Below are 12,529 nucleotides of genomic sequence, written 5' to 3'. Positions count from 1 at the left end.
TGCCTGTTTCAGCTCACACAGCCCTGCCAGGGAGGGGGGCCACTCTCGCCCCGCTGTCCAGATGTAGAGCCTGGAGATGAAGATCAAGGACCGAGCAGAGGGCAAGGGCTGGGGGCGGAGGTGTTCTGCCGACCCGACCCGCTCCTGGGGCCGCCTGGTCTCGGGCGTGCAGGTGGGCTGGATCGCGGCTCCCGCCCCCGCCCCTCCACCACCCGCCCGCCCGGCCCGCCCTCGTGCTCCGGCGCCCGCACACAAAGCCCCTTTCACGGACTCGGGCTCGACTTCTGCTGCTCCGGAGGTTTGGTTAACCCCGGTAAGAAAACAAACAGCTCCTGGGCCGGCGGGCGCCGCTGGGCACAGAGGCTGGATTCTTCCCCTCCCCGCGGGCGGGCGGAGGCAGGCTGACCTGGGGTCCCAGCAACCCTGGGGCAAGGCTGGGCCAGGACTGCTGCTCCCGAGGGCTGGGTGGGGGGCGGGCGTGGGCGCTCTGGTCACCTGGGCAACCTTGGACGACACCCTTGTTTCTGGGTCCTCATCTGTACCAGGGGGACTTGTGTGTAGACTAAATGACACCATGCTCGCACAGTGTTTAGCATGTAAACACAGTAAGTGAACGTTAGCTATTCTTATTTGACTGAATTAGATGAATTCGCTGTTTTTGTAGGCCAAAACTGTGGGGTTGTGGAGATTACACATAGTTCATCTCATATATTGTTAATAATTCATTTTTGAAACAACAAAAACAAACTCTTATATTCCTTTCAGTATCCTGAGGTTGCAAGGTTAGCTTAAACACACACACACACCAAAAATCCTATTAGTTACTCCAACTACTAACTCTGTAATCAGGCTTTTCCTGATATTCTAATATTGTACAACCAAAAAAAAAAGATAAAGAAGTGGAAGCGATCGAGGTTGGTGTAAATAAGCAACTGTCCTCTTCATTCCAAGTTTCAGAGCACTTAACTGCTTAGTAAGTACATCTTATACATCTGAAATAATAAAATTTAGAAATTTATGTTGTAAATATTGGACTTTGGTGTAGATACCTAAAAAAATATTCTAAATGCTAAAACATTTTAAATGATTAGCTAGTCTAAATTCATCATGTTACAGATGAGGAAACTGAGGTGCGAGGAAGGGAGAAGTGGGCTGTGGACAGGGCTGTGTTAGGAAGGCACCTCTGACAAGCACATCCTGCCCGAGCCCTGAGAGCAAAGTTTGGCCCTGGGTTAGGCTGGCACCCTGTTTCTCAGGGGCCTGGTAGGCTGCAGCCAGCAGTGTCGCTCCTAGGAGCCACCTGCCTCTTGCTGCAGGACGGAAGCGCAGCTGCTTCAGACAGCATGATGCAAGGCCAGGGCAGGGGAGCTGCGGAGAGCACCCCAGCCACCTCGCGCCGGAGCACGAGCTTCCCGGGGAGACTCTTCTGGCCCTACAACAACTCACTCCTAACTTCCCTTACAGTGGCATGTCAGGGGAACAACTGATCACCCCTCTGGTGTGCTGGCACTGGGGTTCAAGGTACTCAGGCACCCTCAAGTCACAGGAGTTTATCATGAAGAAGGCTGTAAGGCCAAGAACTAAGGCCAACAGGTAAAGGTGCGGGGTGCCCACAGCAGCAGGCCTTCCTGTCTGGAAGGGAGGTGCTGCCCCGCCCTCAACCCACTCGAGCCTTGGATACTGTCTGGGGTTTCTTGGCAAGTAGAGTTTTTAGACTCTGCCGTTAATGGTCCCCAGCTACTCACCAAAGCTGCTTCTCTGTCTTCCGGCTTCTGCTCCTGCCACACACTGAGCACATCTGGGGAAAGCACCTCACAGGGTCAGAGAAGTGCAAATGCCTACAACGTCAGGTGGGTAACTTCTCCTTGATAGCCCTGCTGTGTGAGTTTGTTCAGACGTTTAAGGAAACAGCTTAGTGGGTTAGCGTTTAGATCCTCCTTGTCCATCTTCAGATGTGGGATATCGGGGTGCAGACAGGCTGAGTCAAGTAGACTAATGTTCAAGCCTTAGCTCTTCGGTGTGACCTTGGGCAAGCTGCTTAAGGTCTCTAAGCCTCAGTCTTTTCATGTAGATAATGACGCCCACCTGGCAGGGTCATGGGGCCAGGTGAGTGTCACACCACTGCACCCACTGGCAGGGGAAGGTGTTTACCACATGGCAGCTCTTGTTACGGGGTCCTGGGGTGGGATGGGACTACCGGGACAGTCTGGACGCTGCCCTGCACGTTTCCTGGCTGCCAGGTGCCTCATCATTTTTTTCTGGTGAGGCTGCTTATGTTCCCAAGGAGAGACCCACTCCCGGGCCCCTGTGGCCGTTACTGGTGTCACTCATAAGGGAAGAGGAAGCTGAGAGCACTTAAGCTAGAAGGGGGCAGTCATTTGGAAACAATTGTCACATCCCTTTAGAGAAAGGTCCTATCTCAGATGGGACAGGGTTTTTTCCTTTGGGGTTTTTTCTGGACCCAGAATGAATCCCACAGAGGCTGAGCAGCTGGCCTCCTTGAGCAGCCTTGATGTTGGGGGTGGGGAGGATTTCTGCCCCAGAGGTCTGGTCAGCAGAGCCAGAGGGGCACTTCCGCAACAGACAAAGGCAAAGGGGAGGGAGGAGGCTTATCAGGGGCAAGCAATGAGGCAGGTGGCTATCACCTCCCACCTGTAGGCCTCACCTGGGGCACTGAACACCCGTTTTGCCAACCACTGCAAAGCCTGTTAATCGCTCAGTTGTGTCCAGCTCTTTGTAACCCCATGGACTATAGCCCACCAGGTTCCTCTGTCCATGGAACTCTCCAGGCAAGAATACTGGAGTGGGTTACCATTCCCTTCTCCGGGGATCTTCTCAACCAAGGGACTGAACCAAGGTTTCCTGCATTGCAGGCGGATGCTTTACTGTATGAGCCACGAGGGAAGCCCACAGCAGCATAGCCCACCAAACCCCAAATCAGGCCTATTTCTGAATCTCGAAGTGGAGGAGGGACCTAGATGAGTATCCATCTAGAGTAACCATGATCTTAAGGAGTTCAGAGCCATGGAGGCTGCTGAGATAATATTACAATCAAGGGTGAGAAAGACCAGAATTTTAAGGAGACAGCGAAGTGCTAAGTCAAGAGCTATAAAGGAGCCGGGGCTCCCACTCCAGTGGGGAATAGGGTAGGGTGGGAGGGTGGGTCAAAGAAAGTTTCCCAGAGAATGTAGGCCTCAAGGATGCAGTGGGTTGTTTTCCCACAATGAAAATAGCTTTATTTAATGTTTATGATTATAAAAATAATATACAAATTCCAAGCAATATCAGATAGTATAAAAATTTTAAATAATGCAAAATTCCATCCCTGGAGGCAACCACAGTTAACAATTCAATCAACATCCTTCTCGTATATATATATAATTTTATATAAATGCAGACCATATCATACATGTAATTCTGTAACCTATTCTTACTCAAAAATGAGTTTTTCTTGCCAATGAATATAGCTGTATATCATCTTCAATGACTGTATAAAATCTAATTGCATTATGTACCATAATTCATTTAATCCCTTCCTGCTGTACGTTAGATTGATTTCAAATTTTACAGCTGTAAACAATGCTATGATGGGCTTCTTTGCATAGCCATCTTCATGGACTTGGGTTTCTAGAAGTGTCTATGGGAATCCCCAGGGAGTGTCCTGACACACCAACCAGTGCCCTCATCTCTATTTACTCACACTTTCATCCACAATACGGAAGGCTGGCTGTGTCAGACAGGTGTAAGTTTAAGATTGAAGGGAGGGACGAGGGCCTGAGATAGGGCGCTTCAGGTGCAAAGGCCACCAATAATAAAGGCTTCTTACGCTACTCAGCAGTGGGGAAGGAAGGAGCGTATGTGGAGTCTGTTTCCGTGAGGTACGCACGCTGCTGTGAAGGACTAGGAGATAAACAGGGAACGGTGAGCTGGAGTCCTCTCACAGCAGGCTGTGAAGGCCAGGTGGCAGAGCCCACTATTGGAGCTCATTCAACAGTTACCTACACAGCACCTATTTAAAGCCCAGATATTTTCAGGAGTCACAAGGTTAAAGAGATGTTCCACTTTGGAGAGTTTATTGTCTTATTTTTTTTTTATGCCTTAAATTGCCTTTTGTGTTTCAGTCACCTGTCTCATCGCGTCCTGTTCTTTGTAGCCATTGCGCTCCTATGGATACCCTAAGGCCCAAATTAAATATTACAGAATTTTTGTTTGGCAGAGATTGCCAACATTAAGCCACACAACTGGTATCACAAGACATTGGCAGGTGATGGCGCACCAACCCCGGGGCCAGAAGACAAGGGTGAGTTGTTCTAGCGCATTTCTAACTCTGAGCTCTGACCCAACTCTTCCCCAACGCGGAGCTGAGACTCTTAGCCAGTGCCTCATTAAGGCAGAGTGTCCTGTTCAGGCATGGGTCAAATGTAGGAAAAGAGGGAATCACCATTCTCTTCCTTTTCTACTCCTCCCCCTCCCAAAGGCTGCTGGGAACTGGTGGGGAAAATCCCACCACCTTAGGGTCTGCTGTTCCTCAGAATCCATGGTTTCCAATCCCACGTGGGCTCTAAACATGCTCAGCAAAGGACACTCCTTCCATTGCCATGCTCCTTTCTCAACCAGTTCCTGGCCCCATCTTTAGATTTCCATTATCTTCTCATGATTTTTCAAATTTGAGATGCCCAGGCATTCTTTCTTTAGGCTTCTCAGCTACATTCATTTCTGAATGAAAATCACTCAGAAAGAGCTCAGTGTTACAAATATCCACGTGTAACGCTTCCTATCATTTCTACTTCTTGCATTTGTTCTGTTGCTGAAGACCCATTCTGAATGCTGGGGTCTCTTCAGCTCTAAGCCCTCACCTTCAGGACTCCGAAGCCCAGAGATGCATGGGGGAAATAACCCACAGGGAAGCAGGAGAAGTAAGACTCATTTCCACACCTCTTCTGTAAACCACTTGACTCAAATAGGTCAACAAGATAGCCGTGTCTGAGAACATCTGGATCACCATACAGTTAATCTTTCTTACCCAGCCCCAGCAGCAAGGCTCCCTGCGCTGTGCGTTTTGCATTTGCTCCCAGACATGGATGATGGCTATTCCCTTTCTCTCCTCTGAATTCTGTTAACATGTTAGGTCTGACATGCCTTTAAATGAAACAAAGCCAGCTTTGACTTTGCATCTCCCTTACCTCTCGGCACAGTCCTCCCTTTTCATTCAGACGAGCCTCTTATATGAATGATGCGGTCATGCACTTGCTGTCACCGCTGCTTCCCCGCCCATTTGCTCCAAACCTATTTGGCCTCCTGTGCTACCTATGTCATGACCATTGTCACCATCTACCCTGAAATGCAGGTCAGAAGCTCATGGGTCATGCCAGCTACCACTCTCTTCCTCAGGCCTTTCGTCATATCAGTGAGCAGCCCCCAGGGGCTCTTTGCTGCCACTGACTCCTCTCCCTGAGCCTGGACTCCATTACTACTACCCTCCTCAGCACTCTGGCTGACTCTCTGTGCCTCCAGCCTTGTATCTTCTGATGTGTCTACATCATAAATGTGACCATGCTATCTCCTGCTTAAGTCCTTCCAGGAGCTCCCCACACCTGCAGGGTCATGCTCAAAGAGCACCACAGGTGACAGGCACGGTGTGACCCAGCTCTTGCCACCACTCCATGGGCCGTCCACTGACTTGACCTGGCCACATCCAGCTCCTGCTCACCACTGGGCCGTCCACTGACTTGACCTGGCCACATCCAGCTCCTGCCACCACTCCATGGGCCGTCCACTGACTTGACCTGGCCACATCCAGCTCCTGCTCACCACTCCATGGGCCGTCCACTGACTTGACCTGGCCACATCCAGCTCCTGCTCACCACTCCGTGGGCCGTCCACTGACTTGACCTGGCCACATCCAGCTCCTGCTCACCACTCCGTGGGCCGTCCACTGACTTGACCTAGCCACATCCAGCTCCTGCTCACCACTCCATGGGCCGTCCACTGACTTGACCTGGCCACATCCAGCTCCTGCCACCACTCCATGGGCCGTCCACTGACTTGACCTGGCCACTCAAGCCACTGGTATTCCCTAGGTGGGCCCACCTCTCATGACATGACACAGGAAGGCAGACGGTCCCACGGAAGGAACAAAAACCTCTTCACCTTGAAGACACAGTTCAAGCATCCCCTTCTCCAATTTTTTCCTCCTGAGTCTCCAAGTGGAACAACTCCATCATTGTGGCCCTATCCCCGCGTACCGGCCTCTGGCTCAGTACGGGTAAACTGCTATTGGTCTTCTTAACTTCCAAGTTCTGCACAGAAATGCACAGGCCCTGAAGGCAGCTGGCTCCATGAGCCTTGGGACAGAGAGAAAAGCTCTGAGGAGGAAGCTTTGACACCAGAAGGGAGTCTGTCTCCAGGAAATAACAAAAACAGACTTACATCAAGAGGATCACTGGATGGAACAAAACAAAGCAAAGAGAAAGTTTAAAATTTTCTCAGAGAGTTAAAAATATGAAAAAGGGAGATAAGAATAAAATTTATGGGGCTACTATGAATTCATGATTTTTAATTATTTATATCATCTATCTCCATCTCCCTCAATATTTCCATATATCTTTATCTACAGTTATTTCCTTGCTCTGTCTGCCAAGAAAAGCCTAGAAGCAATGACATTCCAGTAGCAATGGGCACTCAGCACCCAGATCTTGATTTCTTAAAATCATTTTCCATTCAAAGGAATCAAGATTCCCTGGGAAAAAAATGGCTGATTCCACGGCTGGGGCTGGGAAGATACAAGGTAAGTCTGGAACACCTTAAGCCAGAAAGTAAGAAAGTGTTTAAAAAAAAAAAATGAAAGGGACATATTAAAAGACATAGGAGCCTGCTAGAAATCTGGGATGGTTTGAGAATCAAAGCAATACCTCGCAACTTTGAGTAAATAGGAATCCATTCAACCATACCTATAAACAAACATTAATAAGTAGGGAGGAAGATACTTTCCTTTAGAAGTAGAATGTCAAACAAGTGTAGAAGAAACTATGGAGTTAGAAAATCACACTGAATGAAGAACAAAGTATGTAATGACATCAAAGTGTCCCCCCACAAGTAACTTGTTACTTACAAAGGGGAGAAGTCAACTTAGAAAGGGGAAGTCTGGCAGGCATTAACTTAACCAAGTGATCACAGAGCTAACGTCAATATTAATGGGATCAACTAACATCACCTGCCAACTTCAGACACACACAGAGGACACATCACTTCTGTGATGTTCCCGCCCGACATGCCAAACCCTAATCTAGTCCATGAGACCAATCCAATTTGAGGAACATTCTACAAAATGTCTGGCTGTGTTCTTCAAAAAGGCCAAGGTAATAAAAGGAAAAACATCTGAATTGAGAGACACGTGTTAAGCATGTATCACAACTAAATGTAACATGATTCTGCATCAGGAAAAAGGGAATCACCGTAAGGAACAGCACCAGGACACCTGACACCATTTAAACGGCGAGCAGGGGTAGATGACAGCATTCCGTCAGTGTCAGCGTGACGTCAGCATTATACTTCCTGCTTCTGACAAGTGGTTACGGTTATAAATTATGAGACGAAGTCCTTTTTCTTAAGGAAAGGCTTACTGAAGTTTTGGGGTAGAGGGGTAACAATATCTACAACTGACTCTCAGTGATTGAGAAAATACAACATATAAATACAGATGAAGCAAATTGTCAGTCATAATGCAAATGGGGTAAAATATAAGCACTTGGTAAGTGGGAGTTCTTCGTGATATTCCGGTAACTTTTCTGTAAGTTTAAAATCATATTAAAATTCTAAAAGTTCCCAAACCAACCAGCAATCCAACAACAAGGGATGAGTCAGAATTATGGTACAGTCACTCTATTTAAAATTACAGAGCGTTACAAATAAACATCTGTGAAAATACATAACAAAATAGAAAAAATGCTTATAGCTTATACAGGGTTGAATGATGAAAGCCGGATACAAAGTATTTTATGTGTCCATTATTATAACTAAGCAGAGCAAGCACATAAGTAAGATTGGAAGGGTAATATCAAAGGTGGTAATAAGGATATTAGGGGAAGGGAGAGACGAGTGACTTTTTCTTGAAAAAAAAAAAAAAGAAAAAATCAGCATATTGAAAAAAATACTTGCCAGCATAGGCACTCCCTCATCCGGCAGGTATGCTGGAGAATACTGGAGATGAGTGCTATTGACTGCCTTCTCTTGCCTCAGGCTGCCCCTCCCCAAACCTTGACACCTATCCCTCACCCCAAGAACAGACACTGGGTCTGGAGCGCCCTCACAAGGGCATCTGAGGGTGGTGGGGCTAGGAGTATGAAGCTCCCCTGCAGGCAGTCTGCCAGCCCTGCCCCACACAGTGGCTTCAGTCTGCTCTGAGCAGCGAGCTGAGCAGCTGTGGACGCAGCTGAGGGGAAGCCCAGCAAGGGCACATCTGAGACTGGGCCTCCCTGGCCAGGCCAGCACAGAGACCCCTTTGAATGCCCTTGGCTTGTGCTCACAATACCAGGGCCTCTTGCCGACATGCTCTCTCCTGGGCATAGACCGTAAAGCTTCTTGGAACTCAGAAGGTTTAGGAACTCTGGGATGACTTTATCTCAAGGCAGAGTGCCTGGTTCTGTTGTCAGTGGGGTGAACTGTTAAGTCCTTATCAGTCCTTTACATTTTTAACATAAACCAGTCTACTGAGCACCTGCTTTGATAGGTGGCAAAAAGAAGTTCGGAACACAAGGCTTTGCTATCAGAAGGCAAACTCTCAGAGAGCCCTGGGCAGCTTAGAGAAACAGGGCAGGAATAAAAATGAAAGTCTGCCTCCTTTGCGGGAGAACTGGTTTTGTTCCTCTTATTATAAGAGACGTGTTTAAAACTCCTTCCCTAAAGAAGCAGGAGTAAGAGTTACTAAGAGTCCCTCAGAACAGGCAGCTAGGGTAGAGAGAGCAAAGGAAACCCCAGTCCTGTGGAGGAGCAGGAGCCAAGGCCCACGAGCTCCTGTGGAGAGGAACTCATTACACAACTCTCCCTGGCACTTCTTGTTTAGAGCTGCTTCCCAACTGTTCCCCAGCCTAGAGCAAAAAGCACCACCATTCTCAGTCATGTGACCCGATTTTAAAGTATTTTATTACATAATCTTTTCATGGCACCGTCAGGAGTAACAGAAAACGTTATCCCCAGTTCCTAACCACATCCTGAAAAATATACATTTGTATTTATATATTTATATCAATACTCCACCCCATCCCCTAATTCCACCACCTAGTATAGGACTTTTGCTTAAAGCAAGAAACTATTCCTTCAGGTAAGAAAATATATATGGAAGCTAAGTGAAGTAACGGTTAGAGAGACTGGGGACAGCGCGGTCGTGGGGGCAGGAGGGAAGGGGTGAAGTCCAGGCTAGGCAGGATGCATCACTGGGCCCGGCAGAGGTGGAGGACAGTGTATAAAAAGGCAGCGTCAGGCAGGTGGCTCTGGTGTCCTCGGTCCATTAGGAGATGGCCTTTGCCTCAGGAAGGAAGGCTTCCCAGTACTTAGCCAGCTGCAAAGAAGTGGGATCAGTAAGCAAGTGCTCCCATCGAGTGGCAGAGCCTGAGCCTGGAAGGGGAGCAAGCCAAGGCACTCCCCCAAGTGCCCTTGGCCAGCACAGGGAGACCATTTCCTCAGCCTGGCCTAGGCTGAGGCCACGCTGAGCAAATGGGTATGCCGAGAGTGGACCCTGGGACAGACTGGCTGGCCAGCCACACTACCCTTACCTCTCTAGACTGAAGGAAGCATCAAGTACAAGGTCTGAAGACAGTCCTGGTTCTGCCCCAGAGGAAGTACCCCCGTGGGGGCCACAGCTTGGCTCAGGTCAGTCAGCTCCTCACAACAGGGTCATTGTTCCACATACCGATTGGGGCCTCAGCCTCAAGAGGGCTAGGTGGTATCAGGGGGTTACAGGGAGAGTAGAGTTGGGGTTTGTCCTTAAAAACTAACTCACTGTAGGATTAGGGCTATCCTGCTTATTAGCAAAAGACCCTACTGGATGCTCCACATTACAGAAACAGGACTTATGTTCAATTATTGATTAAGCAGGGTCCAGACCCCTGATGTATGCCAGACCACCCTGTCACCAAAGTCTCAAGTATGCAGCTGGCCCAAGCAAGCAGGAGAGGAAGAAAGCCATGCACAAGTTACATACCTGCTGCTGTGAATACAGGAGTGTCTCGAGGTACTTGATCACGTGGTTTCTGAAGTCCCTGGATTTCTCTTTCTAAAGGAGACAGGATTCTACACTGACCATCCTGACAGTTGCTCCTTCCCCTCTTGACAGGATGGTGATGTTTTTGCTGACCAAGGCTGAACACAGCCTCAGAAAGGAGAGGCAGCAGCTGGATTAGCTACAATTTCCAGCCCAATAACCTCTTGCAAGGCTTTCTTGAATGGTGGCAGGGTGGGAAAGCGAGGAGAAAGGACAGGGGAGCAGAGGGGTTATGACAGGGCAAGCTTTGTTTTGTGTCTAACTGCTCTGGTCCAGCAACCAGTGGAGGACAGCCACTTTGCCTCAGGAACAAACACACAAACGTGAGCGCGCGCGTACACACACACACACACACACACACAGCCATGCTTGTTCACAGTAACTGCCAAGTCGCTGGCACTGCCGTCTGTCTCCCTACTCAGTAGAGACACGGACAAAACCAGTACCACCACTAAACCAGGCACTGCACACTGGTGAGAAGGAGGGTCTTCTATCTTACCTCAAACCGTATCACTTCTTTTCGGACCACAGTTGAAATCCTTTCAAAGTCCCTTTCATACTGAGTCACCCGAGACTCCCACTGGGAAGAAAGAGGAAAGAAAGGATCCCTTAACATATTATGGAGTTACTATTAAGTCTTTACCTCTGAACAGCAACTGTGTATCTGAGACCTCAATTGGTCATTTGTTTGTCCCTCTGGGTAAGATTAGATATGGAGATTCCACAGGTAATCCAGACTCCAGTAGAGGTCACCTCTGGAACTGGCTGGGAAACAGGTGCCATGTGTCTCAGGCCAAGTCTGGTTCCTAAGAAATCTAGTTCCCCAGAGGCTCCAGTTCAGGTACTTGCCAGCAAGGCTGGGAGGCCCAGAGAACTGAATTTAGTTCTCACCGGAAGGGCACATGTGAATCACCTTGGAGCTTTTCAAAGACCCAGGCAGGACTGCTCCTGCAGAGATTCTAATTTGGCAAGTGTGGGTGGAACAGGAGAGGAGGAGGAGGGCCCAATCTCAGGGCAGACCCTGGGCCATTCGCAGCAGCTTTGCTGGCCACTGCCCTTTAGACCACCCCACTCCAGTAATTTTGCCTAGAAAATCCCATGGACGAAGGAGCCTGGTAGGCTGCAGGCCATGGGGTCTCGAAGAGTCGGACAAGACTGAGCGACTTCACTTTCACTTTTCACTTTCATGCACTGGAGAAGGAAATGGCAACCCACTCCAGTGTTCTTGCCTGGAGAATCCCAGGGACGGGGGAGCCTGGTGGGCTGCCATCTATGGGGTCGCACAGAGTCGGACACGACTGAAGTGACTTAGCAGCAGCAGCAGCAGCAGTCCTTTAGACTCCATTAGTTCTCTTGCCTGCTGAGGGGTTCTAAGCAGCTCAGTGGGGTGGAACCCGGACTCACTCAGGAGCCAGAATGTCCCTGCAGTGGCTCACCTCTACAATCTCATCCTTGGCCTGCTGCAGCTTGTCCGGCTTGTTGGCCCACAGCAGCCGAGCCTCAGCCTCCCGCTTCTTCTGCAGGGTGGTCTGAGCATCCTGCCAGCGCTGCCACGTCTTCATGCGCTGGTCAAAGGCGGCCTGTAGGGGTGAAGGTTGGGGAAAAGCACAACCAGCCCTTCAGGCGCTCTGCTGGCTCTGCCTTGGGGGGAGGGGGCTCTCCCAGCGGCTGTGCTGGGGAAGGGCCGAGCAAGGGCAGGTTCCACAATCTTGTGTTAATGCCCAGCTGGAAGTTTAACGTCCAAAAGCACAAGCCTGGGTAAGACCTCTCTCCAAGGCTCCAGTAGACCTGCGTCATGCTGCTCCCAAGGCTGGATGGCCCAGGGCAAGCAGGTGGTCTGATGCCCATACCCAATCTATCGCTTTCAAACGGACTCCCTGAGATCAGTCAGTTCATGAGTCTACACACTTTCCTTAAATGCCTGCCCTGTGCCAAGGGCTAAGAATATAGTAGGAAATGAAACACATAGGCCTGCTTTCATGGAGCTTGAAATCTAACAGGAAAGCCTGACATTGTATTACTAACTGCCAATAAGTAATCCTAAGAATGCAGAGTACAGAAAAAACAAGCAGAGTACTGCAAAAAAACACTTGGGGACCTAGTTGAGCCTGGGAGACACGTCAGAGAAGACCAACCTAAGGAAGCAAACTCTATACTGACACCCAAACAATATACAGGGTGAGCTTGACAGATCTCCCCACCACCTTCAGCTTAACAGATCTTTATACTAAGTAAACATCATCTCATCCATACATTCAACTGCTCGCGGCT

At 49.1% G+C, this 12,529-nt stretch overlaps 1 protein-coding gene across 3 annotated transcripts in view; it reads right to left on the bottom strand.

Moving 5' to 3' along the window:
• Positions 1 to 9,122: 9,122 nt before the first annotated feature.
• Positions 9,123 to 12,529, bottom strand: part of SNX1 (sorting nexin 1) — a 37,188-nt gene continuing 33,781 nt past the window's right edge. For all 3 annotated transcript variants that reach the window (XM_086321454.1, XM_086321452.1, XM_086321453.1), the window contains exons 12-15: positions 11,695 to 11,838; positions 10,758 to 10,838; positions 10,199 to 10,270; positions 9,123 to 9,556 (exon numbers count right to left, since the gene is read on the bottom strand). In XM_086321454.1, coding sequence (XP_086177580.1) covers positions 9,506 to 9,556; positions 10,199 to 10,270; positions 10,758 to 10,838; positions 11,695 to 11,838 — 348 coding nt within the window. In that variant the 3' untranslated portion in view covers positions 9,123 to 9,505. The remainder of the gene's footprint in view (positions 9,557 to 10,198; positions 10,271 to 10,757; positions 10,839 to 11,694; positions 11,839 to 12,529) is intronic.

Source organism: Bos grunniens, chromosome 10 (assembly GCF_055505025.1).
Source record: "Bos grunniens cultivar Pamir isolate PY7600 chromosome 10, Bosgru_T2T1.0, whole genome shotgun sequence".
NCBI lineage: Eukaryota > Metazoa > Chordata > Mammalia > Artiodactyla > Bovidae > Bos > Bos grunniens.
The sequence above is the reverse complement of the archived record's forward strand: the minus strand, read 5'-3'. Positions and strand labels throughout refer to the sequence as shown.